This window comes from Tachypleus tridentatus, chromosome 8 (genome assembly GCF_004210375.1).
Source record: "Tachypleus tridentatus isolate NWPU-2018 chromosome 8, ASM421037v1, whole genome shotgun sequence".
NCBI classification, from domain to species: Eukaryota; Metazoa; Arthropoda; class Merostomata; order Xiphosura; family Limulidae; genus Tachypleus; species Tachypleus tridentatus.
This window is the reverse complement of record NC_134832.1, coordinates 122,078,597-122,102,461: the sequence shown is the minus strand read 5'-3', so window position 1 is coordinate 122,102,461 and position 23,865 is coordinate 122,078,597. Positions and strand designations below refer to the sequence as shown.

The 23,865-nt window shown below is 34.4% G+C and overlaps 1 protein-coding gene across 1 annotated transcript in view; it reads left to right on the top strand.

Moving 5' to 3' along the window:
• LOC143223372 (uncharacterized) overlaps positions 1-23,865 on the top strand; it is a 63,057-nt gene that overhangs the window by 4,643 nt on the left and 34,549 nt on the right. Inside the window, exon 2 of the mRNA XM_076451273.1 lies at positions 16,881-18,008. Coding sequence (XP_076307388.1) covers positions 17,336-18,008 — 673 coding nt within the window. The 5' untranslated portion in view covers positions 16,881-17,335. The remainder of the gene's footprint in view (positions 1-16,880; positions 18,009-23,865) is intronic.

The window sequence follows — 23,865 nt, the reverse complement described above, 5'->3', positions numbered from 1 at the left end:
TAGGTCGTCGAATCAGTTAATATCAGGATGAAGTGTGTTTTTATTACAATATTAGGTCGTCGTTTTGGTTCATTTCAGAGTGAAATGTGCTTTTATTACCATATTACGCCGTTGTTTTAGTTTATATCAGCATGAAGTGTGTTTTCATCATAGAGTTGTGCCTCTTAATAGAATATTATCGATTGTCAGACATTTTTGAATTTTTGTTAATGGACTTTGTGAATATATTCTTTTTTTATGTTTAAGCATCCAGTAAAGTTATCAAAATAAGTTATGATTAAGTTTACGTCATATTTTTACTTTATAATTTCGTGTTAAAGAACCTTAAAATTTTGTGATCGGTAAAATCAACACCATAACTTCAATCTATGCAAAAGAGAGGCACCTACACGTCGTTTAAAAAAGTAACAGAAAAACAAACTTTAACCCAAACTAAACAAACTAGTTTCAAGAACAATGTGTAATAAATCAATTAGAATACAAAACTTAAAGCTGAAAGAAACACAAGAATTTATCTTGAACCATCCTTATTGAAATAAATATGAAGTAAGTGCATACCTATTCTGTGTAAATGTTTTCAACATCAAGATATAACCTAAAAGTGCATTAACTGTGTGATATGTTAATTAATTTAATCTATCTGAAATATGCTACTAGTGACCTTCTATTTTCAAAGATAAACACGTTTTACGCGATACATTAGTTGCTGAGTGACCTTTATTTTTAATTCTGATGTTGGTTTATCATCTATCTAAATGTCAAGGTTACATTTTAGTGAAACAGATGAATAGTTGTACTTATCAACAGTATTTGAAATTTTTATCTTGAAGTGACAGAATCTATCGGTTCTAATTTAGAAAGCGAAATTAATTAAACATATAGTTTGTGCATGATACAGTCCTCCGTCGCATGGTTTCAAAAGTCCATAATTGAAGTCATAACTTACCAATGACGGCAAAGAAACCGTTAAACTTTGTGGGTAGAAAATGGTGTACATTATTTTAGTTCATTCTTTCAATAGAAACCAATGAACTTCGAGAAGAGAATTCACACTGGGTAACACATCTACTAGGAATCCTTGGAGCACAGATTACACATTTACTAAGAATGTCTATAGAGTGTAAGATGTGCATTTACCAAGAATCCGTAGAACAAAAATCACATCTATCAAGAAGTCAAAGAAAAAAACACATCTAATAAGAATCCTTAAAAGAAACAACACATTTACTGCGACCGGTAACACAATAAAAATCGATAAAGCATCACTAGAAATTCGTGCAATGAGCAACACATCCACCAAATATTTTTACAGTAGATTACAGGGAGACTTACAGTACATTATCTATCTGCTAAGAATTGTGGAGCATAGAACACATCTACTGGAGATTTTCACAGTGTATAAAAGTTCTATAAAAATGCTTGTAGGCAACACTTCTACTAGTAATTCCTACATTAGTTAACACAGCAAAACTTATAGTATGAAGCACACAGATTAGTGGAAATTCGAAGGTGATAATACCTCACCATACTAGGGATCCCCAAAGCATACAACAAGCTTACTATCTTTCGTACATACACACGAGTAAAGAGTGCAAACGCAAAGTTTTAAATACAGATAAAATCGCAGAGAAAAACTGTTTTTTTATTTATTTTTATTTTCTTTAAGACCAAAAGACACAGTGGGCTATTTGTGCTATGTCTGCCATGGAGATCAAGCCCAGAATTTTAGTGTCATAAGTCCTCAATCTTATCGTTGAGCCATCATTGGACTAAACAAAACGTTTTAACAAAGGAAAATAAAAATTAAAATCTGGTTTGAAATTTAGACTGGTGTCTAATTTTAGTACGGACAACCCTAATCTGGCAAGCGGGATACTAACATTACTGATTAGCTGCAACCCTCAGTTTTGTGCATATTAATTATTGTTCTACTGATTCATAAATACCCCCTCAAGAATGTATTGTACGGTTTTGTATAATGTGAAACATCAATTTTCGCTAACGAAGCTTGATAGCTGAATTAACGTTAGTGCGATACATAAATTGGATTAAAAAATAACAGACTTGACCTAATTCTTGTCACTCCGTGCTGCGGATTATAAAAAGCTCGATCTGTTATATTACGCTGAACACATTCCAGCATCTCACTTGCGGAAACGTAATAACCATTTTTCAGTCGAGTGCCTTAACCACCTGACCATGGTGGAGGGACATGACGCAGAAAATGAGCGGTCGTTTTGTAGTATAACTTGAATATTCCATTCATCTAACATGAGAACCATTAAAATACTAATTATATTATTAAAAAAAATACACATCATTATTTATTTATTAGGTTTTAGATCGTTAAGAAATGAAACATAAAGAAACATAAACATAAACATAAAGAGCTTTTTTTCATTATCATACACAAAGGTTTAACACATACGGTTATTATGTAAACCTCACTTACTTTTCTTAGTGGCACGGCATGGTCAGGTGGTTAGGGTACTCGCCTCGTAATCTGAGGATCGCGCTTTCGAATCCCCTATTCCGTCAAAATGCTCGTCCTTTTAGCCGTGGGGGTCTTATGGCGTGATGATTAATCCCACTATTCTTTGGTAAAACAGTAGCTCAAAAATTGGTGGTGAGTGGTGATGACTAGCTATCTGCCTTCCCTCTAGTTTTACACTACTAAATTAGGGAAGACTAGCTGCCTTCCCTCTAGTCTTTCATTGCTAAATCAGGGGCAACTAGCTGCCTTCTGTCTAATCTTTCACTGCTATATTAGGGACGGCTGGCTGCCTTCCCCCTAGTCTTTCATTGCTAAATCAGGGACGACTAGGTTCCTTCCCTCGAGTCTTTTATTGCTAAATCAGGGACGACTAGCGCAGACTGACCTTGTGTAGCTTTGCATGAAATTCCAAAGAAACAAAAACCGTCTCTTACTTCGTTTTCTTATAATCGCATAAGGCAGTTTCTGGCTTTGGTAAGGTATGCTTAGTGGAATTAAAAACACATACAGATAACTTTATAACTTTTATCCTATAATATCAGTAGAAAATGGATGGGCATCTGTAAAAGTATGTTATTGATATTTAACTCAATAGTAGACTTTACGACAGTTCATAATTTTGTTTTTGTTTTACTCATTACTGTTATAAATAGTGGTGGTTGAATTATTTTTCCTTCTGGAAAACTGCTGGTTAACAGATTTTGGGACTTATTTACTTTTTAACTCATCAGACCTTTTTCTTCCATATGTTGTGATGTTCTGAGAAAAACATTGAACTAGAGTCACTTATATATGTATATATTATCTTTAAAGAACCGATTAAAGCATATTACAGATAACTTCCCTTCTAGCTGCACCACTAAACAGTATAGTGTGGTTTCTGTCAGTCAGTCAGTAGACACTAAAGTAACGGCCCGGCATGGCCAGGTGGGTTAAGGCGTTCGACTCGTAATCTGAGGATCGCGGATTCGAATCCCCGTCACACCAAACATGCTCGCCTTTTCAGCCAAGGGAACGTTATAATGTTACGGTCAATCCCACTATTCGTTAGTAAAAGAGTAGCCCAAGAGTTGGCGGTGGGTGGTGATGACTAGCTGCCTTTCCTCTAGTCTAAAACTGCTAAATTAGGGACGTCTAGTGCAAATCACCCTCGTGTAGCTTTGCACGAAATTCAAAACCAAACAAACAAACGTGGAAGTGACACCACAGAAAGAATGCCTAAAGTCATGACTTCAGTAAAACACACGCATAACATGAATCACGAGAAGAACTATATACTCTGTAAGCTACAACACAGCATGACATATAAACTTCAAAAGTAAAAATATTTGTTCGACTTACTTTTGGTTTTTATTTAGTCATGAAATAGAACATTTTCGGGGACCGTGCGGAAGGACATTTAAGTTAACACTTTATTTTGTTAAAGTGCTCTACTTATGCTCATTACATATTTTAGTAATAGCACTTAAATTTGATGTTTGTTGAATTTAGTGCAAAATTACTCGCGAGCTTTATAGACTAGATGGATAGCAGCTTATTCAACACCGACTTCTGGACTGCTCTCTAAAGGTCGCATGTTTGAACTTGACAGTTACTCTTATAATGTAACCACAGACTCATGGTACGGATTCTTTGTCCGAAACACTAATCAATGGACTGTGCTCGACCTCCCATTTAATATATCCAACTTGTTAACCTTAAATATATCTGTGTATGTGTGTGTAAATGAATTTAAATGTTTTAAATATTAATGTCAAATTAAAAGTATAAAACATCTATGTATTGTTGTTACGATCTAAACTTAATATATATATTTTTTAATTTATTATATCTAACTTGTTATTTTATTATTATTATTATATCCGAAGTTTCATTTTTTTGTAGAAGGTATAGAACTTAGTTTAATCGATATAATTATCCAGTTTCCTGTTCTTCAAAACCGTAGGACTATAATTAACATAAAAAAACGGGCAGTCGTCATGTCCGATAAAAAAAAAAAATTGCAGTTGGCAGTGGTACTATGTGAGTAACGCCACCTAGCAGTGTTGGAGGAAAATAGTGAAATTTCATGGTATATTATAATGTGTGCTGCAAAGTCAGACAATATCTATTATTGAATTTTATCCGAAAATATCATTGTAATTCAGGATTTTTAGCCATAGCATAGTGACTCATAGAACGACTCTGGTTTGTTTTTTTAGGGATTTTTTTTCATGTACAAACTTTTAGGTCACAGCTCCGTCATCTCTTGATATGTAATTAACTTTTGGACTCAGGAGGTCAACTCCTTTAGACTGATCTACTTGACCACGTCCAAGGTCTCATAGATTAATTTGCTTTAATTTTGCATAAAATAATTTCAATTCGATGGTAGGGTATTAGAGATACTGATGAGTGATAAGAGTGAACCTGATACAGGAGCGCTCCACGCTTGGTATTGATAGCGCACGAAACGTAGCTAATAAAAAGAGAAAAAAAAATGTCTCATAGTTTTATTTGCTCCAAAGAGAAATATGTTTTATATAAAAAGTAATAATAAAACTGATAAACTTCACGACAACTTAAAAATTATGTTCACTAAACTCTAGCTTAGAGGCTTTTTAGTGCTCTCTAAGGACTTCGAAATGTTTTCGTAAAGCTAAATTTATGCACAAACTAAAATGTGAGACGATCAGAAAAATAGAATTCAAACCAGTCCTTGTGAATGTTTGAATATCAGGTCATGGTTTTGTTATTAAACAACACAAACAAATGGAGTGATACCAAAAGAGAACTGTCTTATACACAGATATATATATATATATATATATAAGCTGGGAATGCCACATCTAAGAAAATTTTCCATGTAAACCTGGAGAGAAAAATCTGTAACGTAGCCCATATTCTGGTGTTAATAGTCACGAAATCTCAAACATATACCTCACAGATTCCATTTCTACGACCACAAAAACATACTTCTCAGACTACAATCGTACTGTCTCATCTTGTTGATTCAGCACAACCTGCCGAAGAATTTGACGATAATGAAAGTTGATTCTCAGGCATTTAAATGTTTCGTTGTTGTTAAAGTTTAAATTATGACAATACTTTTTAAGACATGTATTTTTTGTCTCCCGCTACCAATTTAACAATGTTCATGTCCGCTAACCTCGTTTTTCGGACGTAAATTTATTCGCATATTTGCTCTGAGTTTGTAGACAAAGATGGATTTTAACAAAAATATTTGTATCAGTCAAATGCGAAAGCTGCTTGTACATGAAGTATGAACAGTAGATAGCTAACTAATTGTAGCTACAGTATATTAAGCAAAGTAAGAATAGTTGCTGAATGACCGCCGGCCCGGAATGGCCAAGCGTGTTAAGGCGTGCGACTCGTAATCTGAGGGTCGCGGGTTCGCATCCCCGTCGCGCCAAACATGCTCACCCTTTCAGCCGAGGGGGTGTTGTAATGTAACGGTCAATCTCGCTATTCGTTGGTAAAAGAGCACCCCAAGAGTTGGTGATGGGTGTTGATGACTAGCTGCCTTCCCTCTAGTCTTACACTGCTAAATTAGGGACGGCTAGCACAGATAGCCCTCGAGTAGCTTTGTGCGAAATTCCAAAAAAAAAAAAAAAATTCTTCCCTCTGTGGATCATTTTATTATTATTGGTCGGTAAAAATAATATAAAAGTCTGGACCATACGACGATAACGAAAGTGATCTATTTTTTAAACTGTAACGTGCAAGTTGTACAAATTACGCTGACAGGCCTAACTCATAAATAAAATTTCATAGTCACTTACGTATTAATAAATATCCTTTCGCGTCTACGATACAACACAGAGGTATCCGATCAACACACTAAATAATTAACACAGCAAGAGTGTCTAATTAACTAATGATTAAGATGTTAGATTTTCAATCTGTAGGTCGAGGGTTCGAATGCCCATCACCGAATATGCTCGTATTTTTAGCTGTGGGTACGTTATAACGTAACAATTAATCTCACTACTCGTTGGTAAAAAGTAGATCAAGACTTGAAAATGGGTGGTGTTAATTAGCTGCCTACCCTCTGGTCTGTTGCAGCTAAATTACGAACAACTAGTGTAAATAGCCCTTGTGTAGTTTTGCGCGAAATTCAAACCAAACAATTCACTAACTGACTAACTGTTTCCCTGCCTTACTAATCAACTCTCTCCGAATCAGTATCTAAGTACCTAACAATATTATGGTGTTATTATATATCTATTACCTATTTTACCCCACCGTTTTAAAAATATTGAAATGTCTCGTGCTCAGCATGTAACTTGGATTCTAGAATTCATGAAACTTTTAAATATGACATGTCATCATTATGTTATGCCAAAGTCCCTCTAGAAAACAAAACATTTAATTCAATTTACTAAAGCCTTACCTTAGACCACTACACCCCACTGACACGTTATCTGTTCCCGGAAATGAGTGTTAATAAACTATGCTGACATTTACGAAAGAGGAAGGCTTATAAAATATAACTTGGGTTCAACTTATCGTGGCAGTTATCACATTGTATTTTATACATAATGTTGGTGTTGTGTTCGTCAGTGTAGGTTTTACATAGTATAGACCTCAGTTTTGTGGCTGGTTTTTGAATAAATTTGGTATTAACTGGAATGTCATATTTTGTTACTAGTTTTTGCCAACTGTTGGTTATTTTTCTGCTGATGTCAGGAATATATGGTATACAGCAGTATATGGTTTCGTGATTTTTTGATTCGTGAGATATATTTACTTTTGTTGGTTGATTTTGCTTTCTGTCTAGGTGTGTGCGTATAATGTTTTCTACGGATTGTGGAGGAAACTTATTGATGTTGATGAACTATTGTTTTATTTTGTCTAATTTATCGTTAATTTTATCTGGTGAGCATAGTTTTATGGCTGTGTTTATTTGGTTCCTTTGTATGTTGAGTTTTTGTTTTGTTTCATGTGCTGAGTCCCAAGGAATGTATAGTCCAGTCTGGGTGATTTTTCGGTGGATTTCTGTTTTAAATTGTGTGTCGGTTCTTGTAATAGAAAACACTCAAATTGCTTGAAACCAACAAAATTAATATAAAAAAAATAACTTTGACTAGTTAGTTTCTGATGACCTTTCCTGCTCGTCTTCAGTTTCGTTTTCTTCTAACCTGAGTCGCGTGTGGTCTGATGACAAGCTGTAAATCCGGATATTTCGACTTCACGATCCACTGCTACAAAAACGCGTTTTGCACTTTGGAGCCTAGATGTATCATAAGAGTGACGGTAAATTCTCATTCTTTGGGCTGATAAGAGAAGCCCAAGAGTTAGCGGTGAATGTTATTGACCAGCTGTCTCTTCTCTTCCCCCAGTGACACAGCAGAATATCTGCGGACTTACAATGCTAGAAACCGGGTTTAGATACCCGTAATAAGCAGTTCACAAACAGCCCAGTGTGTAGCTTTGTGATAAATTACAAACAAACAAAGTCTCTTCTCTAGTCTATTAGCTGAAGATTAGAAATGATTATGCACTGGTAGCCCTTTGAGTAACTTTGTACGAAATTTCGAAACAAACGAAAAACTAGGTATTTTTTGTTTATGGTAAACAAAATTTTATACTAGAGTTACAAACTTTAAGAATAATTAAAAATTTGTATTTATAGATCAAACTAAAAATAATAAAACCACCATTTAGTATAAAAAATTTATTCCGATTTAAATACCCATTACCTGCGCTGATATTTCCAGGATCATGTATAGATATACAGGTGGTGGTTACAATGCCAATTATACTGACAAAACTATACGTATGTTACGCTTGTCAACATATGTCAGCATCAAGCGTAAATGGTAAAAAAAATATCAAAATCACCAGACTCAACAATTTTGTTGAATAATTCAAACAGCTTCCACACTATTCTGATTTTAAAATTTGAATGTCATCTCATATAGATCATCAGATATTAAATGTTTAGTTAAAGAGGGCTATAAATGAACTCACAACTCTAAATAATTTCCGAAATTCCTCTAAAAACTGTAGCATTCTAATAATTATTGTATACCTATACTTCTTTGTCTGAACTCATTTCGTTCTTTTACTTTGTTTATTAATTCCACTTTATAAGATTTTGGAAACTTATAAATTTAGAAATCTTTGTATCTAATATTTACCTGGTCTAATACAGCGTACTGAATATGGAATATTTGTATCTAATATTTACCTGGTCTAATACAGCGTACTAAATATGGAATATTTGTATCTAATATTTACCTGGTCTAATACAGCGTACTGAATATGGAATATTTGTATCTAATATTTTACCTGGTCTAATAGAGTTTACTGAATATGGAATATTTGTATCTGATATTTTATTTTGTCTAATAGAGTTTACTGAATATGTAATATTTGTATTTTAAAATGTTTGAGTAATAAATGTTGCCCGCCAGTGACACAGCGGTATGTCTGCAGACTTACAATGCTATAAAACGGGTTTCGATACCTGTGGTAGGCAGAGCACAAATAGCCCTTTGTGTAGCTTCGTGCTTAATTTCAAGCAAACAAACAAAATATTAAATGTCTATTGTCTCTCACATCTCAATAATAAAGGATGCAAATTAAAGTGGCGTGATTGAAAGGTTTATTTGAACGAGTACACCCATAGGCGCACCCATTACAACCAGGATTCAGGGGTTACTTTAAAACCCTGGAAGATCCTAGGTTTCGATTAAACTTTATGAACTCTTTTGCTCTTTCGGAGAATAGTTTTCCTAATTGTGATTTAGACTGAAAAGTAGGAGGTGTAACAGATTTACTGTTGTACATTTATTTTAGTGCCTACGTTTGTTTCTGTGTTGTTTGTTGTTTTGCATGTGATGTATATTGTTGACTGTCTATTGAGTAAGTTCCGCCTATCCTCTTAATGGAAAGAATCATCAACACTCGTTTTACGAAAACGCTAGTATGCTTGATCATTGTTGAAACTTTAAGAAAATCTGTAATTCATATAAAGGCAGTTAAGCGAGAAACAGAAAAAGAATATTATTGGGTAGCTACAGTCAGTGTGCTATAGGCCTAGGAAGCTATGATTGTGATTAACGCCTACTAGTCCAAAAACTACAGCATTTAACTAAAAATGTTTATAGATGTGGAACATTACAAACCGTTTAACTTCAGTGAATTACTTCGGACGTTAGTATTCCTACGAGAACATTAAATATTGTCATCGGTAAAAGTTAGCTTGAAAAGGTGTGAGACAAACCAAGCTAGCTAGCTTGAGCGAGGCGTGACAATATCAACTCAGAAGTAATTTGTTCGTCATGGGCCTGTATCGTCGGTAAAATATTCAGTTGTAGAATGAATATAAGAATCAGTACTGTTTGTAAGTCTGTAAAACTATTAGTAATAACCGTTATTATGAATTGTATTTTGTGTTTGTATATTAAAATATATTTGTGTTTAAAAAAAACAGAAAATTGTGCGTATTAATCTTGTTGGCAAAACATCATAAATTTTCTACATATTAATATGTTAGTAACTTTAAAATTATTTAAAATACTAATACGTATCGTAGGTAATATAACGAATCGGAGACTCGTCCGAGATAAACTATAATACGAAACTGGGGGAAAGAAAGGAAGGCTTAATTTCACGTCACTGCACGTGCCAAATATTTGTTGCTGTTGCCGAAGTACCTCTATTCAGCACAATCAAAAACCATTTTAACTTGAGAACGGTTGTGGTTAACTAGTAACTCTTTGGAAAGAACGCCATATATTCTTTCTTATAAAAGTATTTTAAGTTACTGAGGTCGAACACCTCTAATAACATTCTTGTTCCCATTTAAAAATCCAGTTTCAAACAATGCAGTTAATTTCCAAGTTAAAAGTAATTTCATGCTTAGTTTAACAAACGATCTCCGACTCAATGGCAGCAGAAAACATAGAACACTCTGTAAGAGCCATATCCGGCATTTAATTTTTTTTTTGTAGGGGGCTGAGGATTTACAGGAATATGTTTTTTTAATGATAAATCTGGAGGCGTGCGCTGATCTATAACTGGATAACATTCAAAAGGGTTATAATTATATTTTGTCATTAGAGTTGGGTAATTGTTTGACCCTACTTTAGGCAACGATCATATCATTGACGTAACATGTTACCTATAAAACAGTCAACGTTCTTGAACTGCATGTGAAACTTGTGAGAAACTGCTGAGACAACAAGTCAGAATCTCTAAGAGTTTGTTCTTGTCGAAATGGAAACGAGGTCGGATTCAAAGCTAATTGAAATGTAACGAAATGTCTGAAATGTTATAAGTGTAGCAGGTGTGGATGGATTCACGATGACACGTCAGTTGTTCGAAATGTTAGCCGTAAGAAAGGTCAGAGGAGCTTCGAAGGAAGAGGTTCTGTGAAGCGCCCAAAGAGAAGTACTTTTTTTATAAAGGAGCAGTAACGTTACAAATATAGACGGTGACTTATACTGGGTCCAGAGTAAAAGGGGAGACAGATCAAGATCAGGTAAGGACGAAAGTACACGAATATGTTTTCTGAGTTAAGAAGATTATTACAAGGATAAGAGTACTAACCTTGCTGGAGAAATAGCATGACGACAACGTGTGAGTGATTGAATCTGGTAGGATAGAAACATCTTAACGACAGCTCGGATCAAAGAAAACAGCATAATAATTCACGAGACATGCTCTGAACAGTCATGTATCTCACTCAAAGTTTCTGGATTTCCGGATCTGACATGCTACCCCTTCACCTACAGAAATAATCAGATTATCTGCCGTTAAGTGAGTGTAGTAGATGAATGAGACACACAAGAAATTTGTAAAAGATTTTTTTTTTTCATTTCCAAATTCATGTGTGTGTGTGTGTATATGTGTTTCTTTTTGCAAAGCCACATTGGACTATCTGTTGAATCCACCGAGGGGAATTGAACCCTTGATTTTAATATTGTAAATCCCTAATCAAAATTAATACTGATCTCGCCGATAAACGACCACTTATTTTCACTGAAAACTTACAAACATTCGAAGGTAAAGAAAGAAAACTTTTAACCTATGGTAGTTTAATGTTAAAGGTAAGGTTAGAAAATATTTCATAAAGTTAATTTAATAACTGTTACTTATCTTAGATTTTCAAATAGTTTCCAAGTCCAGCTGAAGAATGTAATGTTATTGATTTTTCTGATCAATTATTTACTGTGATAAAGTTTTTGTTAAGACATAAGAATGTCACATACAGAAGTGTACCACAGCTATTTACTTGTAAATCATGTAAAAAGTGAAAGACTTTTAACGTTATGCTTTACGGTATAATTATTGGAATGAAATATAGTTTGCTTTTCGTTAATAAATGTTTTATTTTTCGCTAAAAACCTCACAAATCTATAATTGAAATACATGTAAAGTAATTTCATGTTTAGGGCTTGAGTTCAAAACATTTGAATTGGGTCAATATAGCATTTTTGAGTTTGCGTAGTTTATCTTTCGATGTAGTCTAGACTGAGTTTTTATACAGACTACTATGTATAATGTAGTCGTCTATATCTATATATAAATACGAAATGTCTGTTTCCAATCGTAACTTCTCCGAGCCTATTAGGCCAATCTCAACTAAAATTGTTATGTAAACACTGTAAACTACGGAGAATATCCTAAGGGGGCCAAAATTAAACTTAACCCTATTTCTCTTTTGTAAAGCCTGTTGATTAATTACTACCAGCCTATCGAGTCAATGTCGAACAATCTTAGTTAGCTGATCCGTTAGACAATGTTGAATATTCTAAAGATATTCAAGGCCAGAGTATGAAAGTTGCTGGATTGTTTCTCAAACAACCACGCTTCTCACGTGGTCAATGAGATGTAGGGTATTCACGTGTGAGACATGTCGTTATTACGCTTCCCTTCGTCTGTCTAAGGAGATAAAATTTAATAGCTTCTCTCACTAAATAACGTGACCAACCATCGACAGTGACAGAAAGTCTGAGTGTTGTTTCTGGACGTAAAGGTAAATGTTTCATTTATTCGATGAGAACGTTTATTAACGTTATGTCCTCTTACTTAAGATCCTTATCACTGTAACTTCCTTTCTCCATAGAAAAACACATGAAATGTTTTTTTTTTTAATTTCGCGCAAAGCTACACGAGGGCTATCTGCGCTGTATAAAACGTTGTTATGTATTTAATTACGTCTTTATTTTATATAGCCGGCTTTAACCATGTATGGGCTATAAAATAATATATTATTCTTTGCTGTATATGTATAAATACATATAGAGATCATACACCTGTATTAAACGGGGCGTTTTTTTTGCGAGATTTTGGCATATAATTATTTCATGTATTTAATTACATATCTGTTTTACATATTAGGCTTTTATCAGGTATGTTTCTGTAAAATAACCTATTATTCTTTGCTATACATGTATAGATACAAGTACAGTATTGAAAGTATATCTGTACTAAACAGATTTCGTGTTTGATGTTTTTATCTTATAGCGAGATTAAAACAAGATTTGTCATTCTAAACGTGAATTTTCTTACAGTTTTAATACTCTTCATTGATTGATAACTTATAAGATATGGCACCTTATGGTTATTTTTAACAAACTTACGTAAATCAGAAATGTTATTTTATCTGAAGAAACGAAAAGACACTTTGTTCGATAACTACAATCTTCATAAACTTAAATCTAGTCTTTATAAAAAGTACATAATACTTCGAGCATATCTCACACAAGGCCCGGCATGGCTAGGTGGTTAAGGCACTCGACTCGTTATCCGAGAATCGCGGATTTGAATTCCCCTCACACCAGAGATGCTCGCCCTTTCAGCCGTGGGGACGTTATAATGTGATGGTCAATCCCACTATTCGATGGTAAAAAAGTAGCCCAAGAGTTTTTGGTGGGTGGTGATGACTGGCTGCCTTCCCTCTAGTCTTACACTGCTAAATTAGGGACGGGTAGCGCAGATAGCCCTCAAGTAGCTTTGCGCGAAATTTAAAACAAACAAAACATTTCACGCGAACCTCGATCCGTTATTTCCAAATACTAGATTTATTCTTCTATCCTCCAGTTTGTTTATTTCTGCATGTTTACTAATGCTGTGACAAATAATCATGGAAAAAAAATATTTAATAAGTGTAGTGATCATTTTTTGTAAAAAGAAGAAAATATATATCTTCAAAATCAACATAGTTTTATATGTTTTCCTAATAACATCTGTCAAATCACATAACTACAATAAATTTTCTATAATGTCTGTGAGATATTTGTGATAGGTTGAATATGTATGTCACAAATACGCATAAACAAGATGGGCCAACAATCATTAAACTGTATTTATATTCTCACTTATCAGCTCATTATAAATCTTCAAAGTGTCTGTGTTAAATCACATAAAGATTCCAACATAAAAAAGTAAAAAAAAAAAATACAGTGTCATTACCGTGAGGTTTGTTATTTTACCTACACTTATAGAAATGGTATTGAAAGTTTATATCATAGCAGAGTTAAGAGTTAAAGCAAATACATTAGAATAAAGTAGAACCGTATTTAGCCCGGCATGGCCAGATGGTTAGGGCACTCGACTCGTAATCCGAGGGTCGCGAGCTCGAGTCCCCCTCACACCAAACATGCTCGCTCTTTCAGCCGTGGGGTCGTGATAATGTGGCGGTCAATCTCACTATTCGGTAGTAAAAGAGTAGCTCAAGAGTTGGCGGTGGATGGTGATGACTAGCTGCCATCTCTCTTGTCTTACATTACTAAATTCGGGACGGCTAACGCAGATTGCCCTTGTGTAGCTTTGGGCGAAATTCAAAACAAAGAAACAGAACCGTTTTCTTTTTAAATTTCTTTTAGCAATACTCAAAATGGGTGTTTTTAAGTACTGCTAAAAGAAATCAAACAACAGCTAATAATGCATTTTGTTAGGTGAGTTTTTATTAAGAAGATGATGTCTGTTTTCATTTGTTTTTACGTGACAAACAAACCACATATAACATTAAAAATCACAGAACCACTTGTAAAAGTCAGCAGAGCAGATACAAAATATTTACAAAAACACAGAACTTAATTCCACTAAGTAACTGACATTACTGAATAATTCTAGCTGTGCGTAACAAACAGATTCAACAAACAGAAAAATAGCAGAAGGATTCCGTGTTACTGCTAGCGTTTTTATGTACTAAACATCGCCAAAAGTAAGAGCTATTTGACGTACATCAAGTAATACAGTGATGTCATTTTAAAGTGCATGGGTCAGACTGCTCACTCCGTCCACTAAATAGGTATGTAAACAGTGAAAGGAATCTGGTCGTCTCGATTTACAGAACTGCGTGACAAGATCTGGAAACTGGCAGAAGTATTGGGTTTATCAACGTTGGGTGAGCCTTGAGAGAAGCTTCACTCTCTAGGCTAAAATATAAGCCATCCTCTTTTGCGAGAAATGCATGATACGTATTGTAAATTAAATCTAATTTGAATTCATGAATCATTTAATACGTAACTTAATAATATGATGCACACAAACACTGATGATATACATACATAATATCAACACAAATGAATCATTGATTCATAAGATTATATCAGCTTGTATGAAAAAAAAAGGCTTGGAAACATGAAAAAGCAGAAATATATTTAATAAAATTAAAGGTGTAGAATGGGGGCACCAAATAGGGCGTTCATGATGTTTTTATTAAATTTACTGGTACGTACAGAAATGTGTCTACGATTGTATATACAGTAACGAATCTATGACGTAGATACATAGAAACCTCTTTGAAATTTTTACCTTTGTATATTAATATATTAATACACCTATATAGCTAATGTACTAAATCCTATTGGTTTCTCGTGCAATTGATAAAGGAGGGACAAGTTGTAAAGTTATGGGTCCACACGAATATCTGATTCATCCGCTGTCATATAAACAGACTTCAGAATGCGTGTTTCACTTCCAATAATTCATTTCACATAAGCCTCTTGTCATTGGGTGATAAATATAACACAGTTTTTTATAAATATAGTGCATACGTACTTTTGTGTACAGGATAGAAAGAATCAACGAAATAGATATGGATTAGAGGCTGGACACGCTCCCTTTACAGAGGAAGTTTTATTGCACCACGCCCATTCCTACCTTGTTTCCTTACTTTTTGGTGCATTCATTCTTATAATTTCATTTTTTTAAAATATTTCTTTTACTTGTATGATTTAGTATATGAATATTATCATCATTAACACGTTGACTCCCAAGCCCATTTTGTCGATACATTCTAGGGTCTCGCTAGTCATTTTACAATTACTTTTATAGGAAGAGTGTATGTGTGACCATTTTGTTCCAGCCAATAAGTGGGCCTTTAAAAAGAAAATAGAGCACGACCTCTACCAGTGAGTCGTGTGGGAGCCAACATGTTAAGGAATACTTTAAGATGTTTAGATTAATTTGACTGATTTATTCTCAGTTAAAGCATAAAACTACATACTGGGCTACCTCAATTCTGCTCACCACTGGTATCGAAACCCGGTTTCTAGATTTGTAAACCTGCAGACATACCACTGTGTCACAATTTCATTAATAGGTTTTGTTATTGTTAATTATTATTAAGCACAGCTCTAATCACGAAGAAAGTGTCTCGAACGTCAATAAGGTCTTGATATACAAAAACGAAATTGTACTTTAAAACTCTATACTTCCTGGAAGAACACCTTTAAGTTTGTAACACAAAATTATAAAAAATTATGAATATAAACTGCATCAATTATAATAATAAAGGACTAAAAGTGTAACATCATCTCTTGAATGTCTTTGACAGTTGAGACATTGTGAAAAATATTTAAAGCTTTCCATAATTCCAAAAATTGTGTTTTTGCGATTTTCATTCTAATTTGTGTATTTGTTTGTTTTGGAATTTCGCACAAAGCTACTTGAGGGCTATCTGTGCTAGCCGTCCCTAATTTAGCAGTGTAAGACTAGAGGGAAGGCAGCTAGTCATCACCACCCACAGGCAACTCTTGGGCTACTCCTTTACCAACGAATAGTGGGATTGACCGTCAAATTATAACGCCCCCACGGCTGAAAGGGCGAGCATGTTTGGTGCGACGGGGATTTGAACCCGCGACCCTCAGATTACGAGACGCACGCCTTAACACGCTTGGCCATGCCGGGCCCTAATTTGTGTATGTGTACGTGGATGAGTGATGTATTTATTATGGCTTGATACTTCAAGCAAGGGTAGAGAAGTTTAGAAGATATGGTAATATGCTGTTTTTTGATATTTTTAACTGACTTTAGTATATAAAAATACACGAAGATAATTTCATCAAATCAAATAAACAACAAAATTGTGATGTACGTGTTTGGTAAACATTCATGTCAAAAAACTTGTATCTTATATTTTTAGATTATCTACCATCACTGGATATTCTCAAGATGCTACAATGGGGTTTAGATATAATGAGGCATCTAGGGTGAAAGTTCAAACATTCCAAACTTTTCCTGTCCCTTGGAATATGTGGTATCTTGAGATCCTTAGTGACGTATTTTAGCCAATCGAATAGCATCGAAAAGTGAAACTAATGCCACTAACTGAGAAAGACATTGACTACGAAACCAACACTAGATTGAAAGCTTTAGATTTTATCAGAGGGAAACTAACGCTGAACACAAATCAAATGAAAGGGTAAAGACCATAAAAATGATGATTACAAGAAGTCAAGGAGCCTTTTGAGTAAATCTCAGTGTATTCCGATAGTGAACATACATTAACTTTACAAATATTTTTGTGACTTCAAACTATAAATGGGAAGAACATATTATTGAACTTGAACAAGACTACCTATCAAAACACAGAGAAACATGGAAACTGAGGAGTCAGAAAACTTCAGTGTTTCCAAAAACGTAAGTTTAGATGGAATTGTTGGAGCAAAAATGGTTTTCGTTACTAATATAAACGAAAATGGTTCTACTGAACAACAAAACAAGGGAAATAGAAGAGAAACTGACTATTTGTTTAAGCAACATATATTTCCAGATTTGATATTAAGTCCGGAAAAAGATTCAGATGTGGCATCAAACGCACAAAAAGCTCCATCTGAAACAGAAAAGTCTCAGAATATTTCAGACATGATTTCAAAATCAGAGAGTCTTCATGATATGACATCAAATCCTCAAAACGTTTCAGATGCAACAGACTCAGATTCTGAACTGAATCTTTACGAGATAGAAATGGAAAGGCGTCGAATAATCGACAAGCAGGTTGTCAGGAAAAAGATAATCGAGCAGTGGGCGTTGAAAGACCAGAAAGATGATATGGATGAGTCAAAAACTAACGAGGACAATCTGGGAATTCTTCGGAACTTGACCAGTATGGCATCACTCAAGAATCCCTGTTCTTCATCAAATAATTTCCAGGAAAGCACGAAGAAGTTTGATAAGCAAAACAAACGGGAGAAAAACATCACTGATCAGTTTCGGAAACATCACGATACAAGATGCCCATCTAAGATAGAAGATAAGACTGATTCTATAGGTAAGATGAAATTTTATACGATCCTTGATTAGATGAAATACTCTATCAATGAAGAAAATGTGATTTATTTCATTACAAAGTCTGGTAATGAAAACCAAATTTTGTTCTTTTTTACATTTTGCCGCTGTTTACAAAGTCACAATGATACTTTCTAGAGGTTATAACATAACACTGAAGAATATGAAAATATTTTTAAAAAATGCATGAAAAAAATGACAAAATGCATTTTGGCCATTGGAATTAAAGTACTATGTAAAAAGTGTGAACATGTGTAAAATAAATGCATATTATATGGTCTTTTCTATATGAATGCTCCTTAATTAATTTAGGGTCAATACAAACTGTGATTGCAGCAGCATCTAGTGGAAAACATTTTTAAAACTTTTAAAAATTTGTTTAGCTCTGAACTTTTTCGTCATGTAAGTTTTCACAAACTTACACCTAAGTGAATAGCAGTTTTCACTCATAATAAAATGATCTCAGTATAGTCTGGTGAAAATACTAGAGACTAAATTATATATTATCATTATATATGATAATATTTTCGGTGAGATAAAACCTTATGATGTTAGAAATCGTGACATAATAATAAAACCTGCTATCAATTTATATTATAAAAAAGTATGTCAATCTACTTACCACATGTTTGTTTTAGCACAAAGATACACAATATACTATATTCGCTCTTTTTACCACGGGAATTTTAACTTCAGATTTTAGCGTTGTAAGGCTGTAAACCTGCCGCTTACAAATTGGTTGACATCTGTCACATATTCTATTAACTCTATGCAGTTGTACTTATGAATACTAGATGGCGCCACTAACCTACATATATTTACGTACTGAATAACTACCTATTTTTTGTAAAAACTGTTATTTTAATGGTGAGTTGCTGATAAAATGTACTTTTTGGCAATTTATTGTCTTTAAATACTTTACAAAATATCTAGTTGGCTGAAAACGTCATAAAAGTTAGGTAGAATTAGTCTCTCATTTGGTTATTTTTTTTTATTTCTTAACCCTGCACGTAATGTAATTCTTAAATAATAAAATTATTCGTATGATGGTGTATATTAACTAGTTTTCCAAAATACAAAATATGTTATATATATATGTAATTTGTACATAATATTTCTTGAACTATGATTATAAATACTATTTTCATTGATGAATAATGTGTATATTTAGAATCAAATTCAATCTCTTGTGTCAGTCGATCATTGTAAGATTGGCTAGAATAATGGCCGAAAATGCAATAAACAGCAAAGTGCCAACTGATGAAGCAATGCGATCTAATACCATAGGTCTTATTTTCTGGTTTATCAACTTACAAGGGTTGAATAACACTTTTCTTTTCAAGTTTTAAAGTTCTAAATACTATATTTCATATTAATTGCAAAACGAGTTACAGCAGTAACATTCCAATCCAAGAAAACTTTCTATGCTCTTTCGATCAGCATTTATAACTTGAACTGAAACGACTGATAAAGTTCATAAGAACATTTCTGAATTGTTTAGGTTTAGAACTACATATCTGATTAAAAACTCACTGGATCACTGTATCAGATATCAGTCTATAAAGTTGGAACTTACGCAGTTTTGTCTTTACAGTATCTGAATATACTGTTTTGCTCATTTTAACTCATTTTTATAAATGGTTTCGGGTTGACTAGTGATTAACATGTCAAACTGTGGTCGGTGGTCCAAAGTCAAATATGCGATATTCTACTGATTATCCTCCGCACAAGAAGCATGTGCTACTGATTGGCTACCTTATCTCTGGTCGGTAGTTTTATATTAATGATCATTTTGCCTGAACCGTAGAGACTTCTCATCTCGCCGTTTAGCCTAGGTGTTGCACAAGGTGTCGTTTAAGTTAGAAATACGAAACAAATAACATGCTAAACGCACAACCTACCCTTTTTTTTTTAAGATTTTGTCTTCCATTTTTGAATTATGGTTCTCTTCAACCAAAAACCAATGAATATAAATTCAACTTATTTATAGTGTCGGTATGAAAGTAACAGAAAGTGCCATGTTACACGTTATAAAATAACTCTATTGGCTTAATAAGATGACGGTTGAACACAAAAGTGAATTATGAAGATCTTATGAACTCATAATTGTATGTTATTTATCTTATTTTAAATGCCGCGAAAAACTACACAAGGGATATCTGTGCTAGCTGTCCCTAATTTAGCAGCGTAAGACTAGAGGGAAGGCAAATATTCATCACCACCCACCTCCAACTTTTAGGAAACTCTTTACTAACGAAACATAGGATTGACCGTCACATTTTTATGTCTCCACGATTGAAGGAACGAGCACGTTTGGTACGATTGGGATACGAATCCGCAACCCTCAGGTTACGAGTTGACCGCCCTAACCATTTGGCCATGGATATTTACTTTAATTCGATTGTGGATCACGCGGCAGTCCTGAAGATCATATATAACACAAATGATCACACAAGACTATTTATTTATAGACGTCTCCAGCCCGTCGTGCAGATCTTATATAACACAGATGATCACATAGGACCCTATGCCTCTAGCTTTCCTAGCCCATCCGGCAGATCATATATAACACAAATGATCACACACGACCCTATGTCTCTAGCTTTCCTAGCCCATCTGGCAGATTAGATATAACACAGATGATCACACAGGACCCTGTTTCTGTCATCTTACTAATCTATTTTTAATATTCTTAAGATGAAATAAGGTGACTCACGCTGTCCTTTTTTAAAGAGCCCAATAGCTTCTGAAACCTCCACTCAAACATCATTTCTTTCAGTATAATACGGAATTGTTCAAGTTTCACCTTCTACATCCATGGTTCATCTGTCTACTACTGCACGTACTCTCTTTGCTGATTCTAACAAGCGTGATACTAGTGCCGTCATGGTTCAACTTTCTACTCCCTGAACTCATCGCTTTCCTTGTTGACCTTAACAAGCAAGTTACTACTGCACGTACTCTCTTTGCTGATTCTAACAAGCGTGATACTAGTGCCGTCATGGTTCAACTTTCTACTCCCTGAACTCATCGCTTTCCTTGTTGACCTTAACAAGCAAGTTACTACTGCACGTACTCTCTTTGCTGATTCCAACAAGCGTGATACTAGTGCCGTCATGGTTCAACTTTCTACTCCCTGAACTCATCGCTTTCCTTGTTGACCTTAACAAGCAAGTTACTACTGCACGTACTCTCTTTGCTGATTCCAACAAGCGTGATACTAGTGCCGTCATGGTTCAACTTTCTACTCCCTGAACTCATCGCTTTCCTTGTTGACCTTAACAAGCAAGTTACTACTGCTCCTACGGCGAATTGTCCACTCCATAAACTCATCACTTTATTTGCAAATCTCAAGTATGTTAATATTATTCTTAAAATCCAGAGTTCCTCCATAGATTTCGTAAATTACCAAATGATTCTGTTGATGTATCAGTCAGTATATTATCAGCTTGTTTTATCCACCTTCTGCAGTTATCAGAAGTGCATCTATCACCCACCTTTTCCAGTATATACCACACCCAGTTGAGCTACATCAAAATACCACAAAAACATTAACTTGTGCGATTGGAGTGTCCCTTTCACAGTCTCCTAAGTTCGACAAACTTATCACGAGCAAACATTCAAAAAACAAACCACCTTCACAAATTCACAGATCAACAGTATTGAATCTCCAGATGTAACAAATACAATGTTTTGTTCGGTTACGCCCTCTCTTCGAAATAAAAATTCCTAGTCCAACATGGTGATATCACTAGTCGAAAAAAAAAAAGGCCTAGTCTGAACGGCGTCACCTTTTTGAGCTGTGAAGTCCTTGAATTCACACAGTTGGCAACCAAACTCTTATTAGAGATTTATGTCATTTCTAAACAAATGTTGCCCCTGGCTTCATCTTTTCCATTAATATTTTTTCTTGGTATTTTTGTTTTAGTTTCTTATATTCTCCGATGAATTAACGGGAAACATGAGAAAATTTATATTACAATAAATCAGGGATCATTCTTCATAACAACTACAGATTAAGTATCTCATTTTATAGCTTTGTGATTGAACAAAACAAACAGCCTGCTGTCTGCTTCATGTTGTATTTTCTGTTCGATTTTCCCAGTACTTATTAATTCACTGCATTATTGTATATAGATACATAACACTTCTCACTATCTCCATTTGAGTCATTCCTACACGTTATATTCCTTTAGTTACGTCTTTCTTTCTCTTAACACTGCCCCCCCCCCAGAGGGACAGCAGTATGTCTGTGGGCTTACACCGCTAGAAGTCAGGTTTTGATGCCCGTAATGGGCAAAACATAAATAGCCCATTATGTAGCTTTGTGCTTAATTCTAAACAAACAATTAAAACAAGCAGACCCTTTTAATATTTCGACTTTTCTCTTAGTTTACAGTAGCTGTCTCCTCTTAATGACATTCAAGTGTCTTTGATCCCTATATATCTTGTTTTTTTTCTTTTACTCCACGTTTGTTGATTCATTACTTACAAGTCTACCATTATTTTTAAGCATCCTATATAAATTCACTTTGATAACTACCGCGAGCTATTCTTCTTAATTAATGTCACGATTATTTTTGTTATTTTATTCTTTTTCTCTCCCAAACTGGACTTCCAAAGGTATTTTGTTCTTTTACCACATGCAACTATTTGAATGCAGACGTGTTTTTCAACTGTGAGTGTCTCATCAGGCCACTTGCCACACGCATCTGACTTCATTGCTAGTCAGCTGACGTTAAGAGTTAAAAGAGTCCCACGCTGGTACAGCGGTAAGTCCACGGATTTACAATTCTAAAATCGGCATAACCCGATGTGGCTTTGCTATAAGAAAACACCTACCTGCACCTGACGTTAAGATAAACAACGGAAACCATCAATAATTATCCACAAAATATAATTATCCTTTCCAACTCTACATCCGCTGTAATTTATAAATTTAATCTAGACTGGAATTCATTGCTCTCGAGATCATTTTCTGTGAGGTAAAACTCATTCAGAATATTCTGAGGTCTTCTTTTCGAACTTTGTATTCTTTCGAAAACTCTACGGTGTCTGCTCAGGAGACAGATAAGATATTACATTTGATTTTCTCTAATTTTTATTTTTTTTTTGCAGCGATTCAAGCAACAAATCATCTGTTCGCTTCTTCCATGGCATGTCTGGAAAGACTATTAGTTTTATTATATACATGTGTTTTCAAATTCATTTCTTTTTGGTTTTCCCGAGACATTTTCAACATCCGCACTTCCCTTCTGTAATTGAATTAATTTATTTGATTAATAATTTATCGGCAAACACGTTTACCTGTTATTTTTTACTGTCTGTTACCGAGTTTTGTTATACAGTCGATTCATCTTGACTCAGTGAGTTCACTTGTTGTTCTCCTTTCATCTCATTAACCTCAGTATTTACATTTAACATTCTTTTTATATTTCTTTCCACCTCATTTTATTTCTATTTGCTCATGGATTGGATTATGTTGCAGGTACCATTTCAAACATCTCTTGGATTTGTACTAAATTATTGAAACAATTATACTTAAACAGCAACATCCAGGCTGTATAACAAGTAAAAAAAACAAACCTGCCTAACATCGTCAGTTAAAACGAAACATAGAACGTGAACAAACTGTTGTTTATGAGCTATCAGTCCTCTCATCCATGGTATCAATCACAATATCAAATGTACAAAAAAATAAAACATTTCCTGAAGAAAACAATGGGTTGGGAATACAAACTTACAACCAAACTTGTTGTTTCCAACGGATGGTTCAGCATTAAGTTGATAGGTTAAAAACGCACAAACAGCCATTATGTAGTTTTGTGCCTGACAACAAA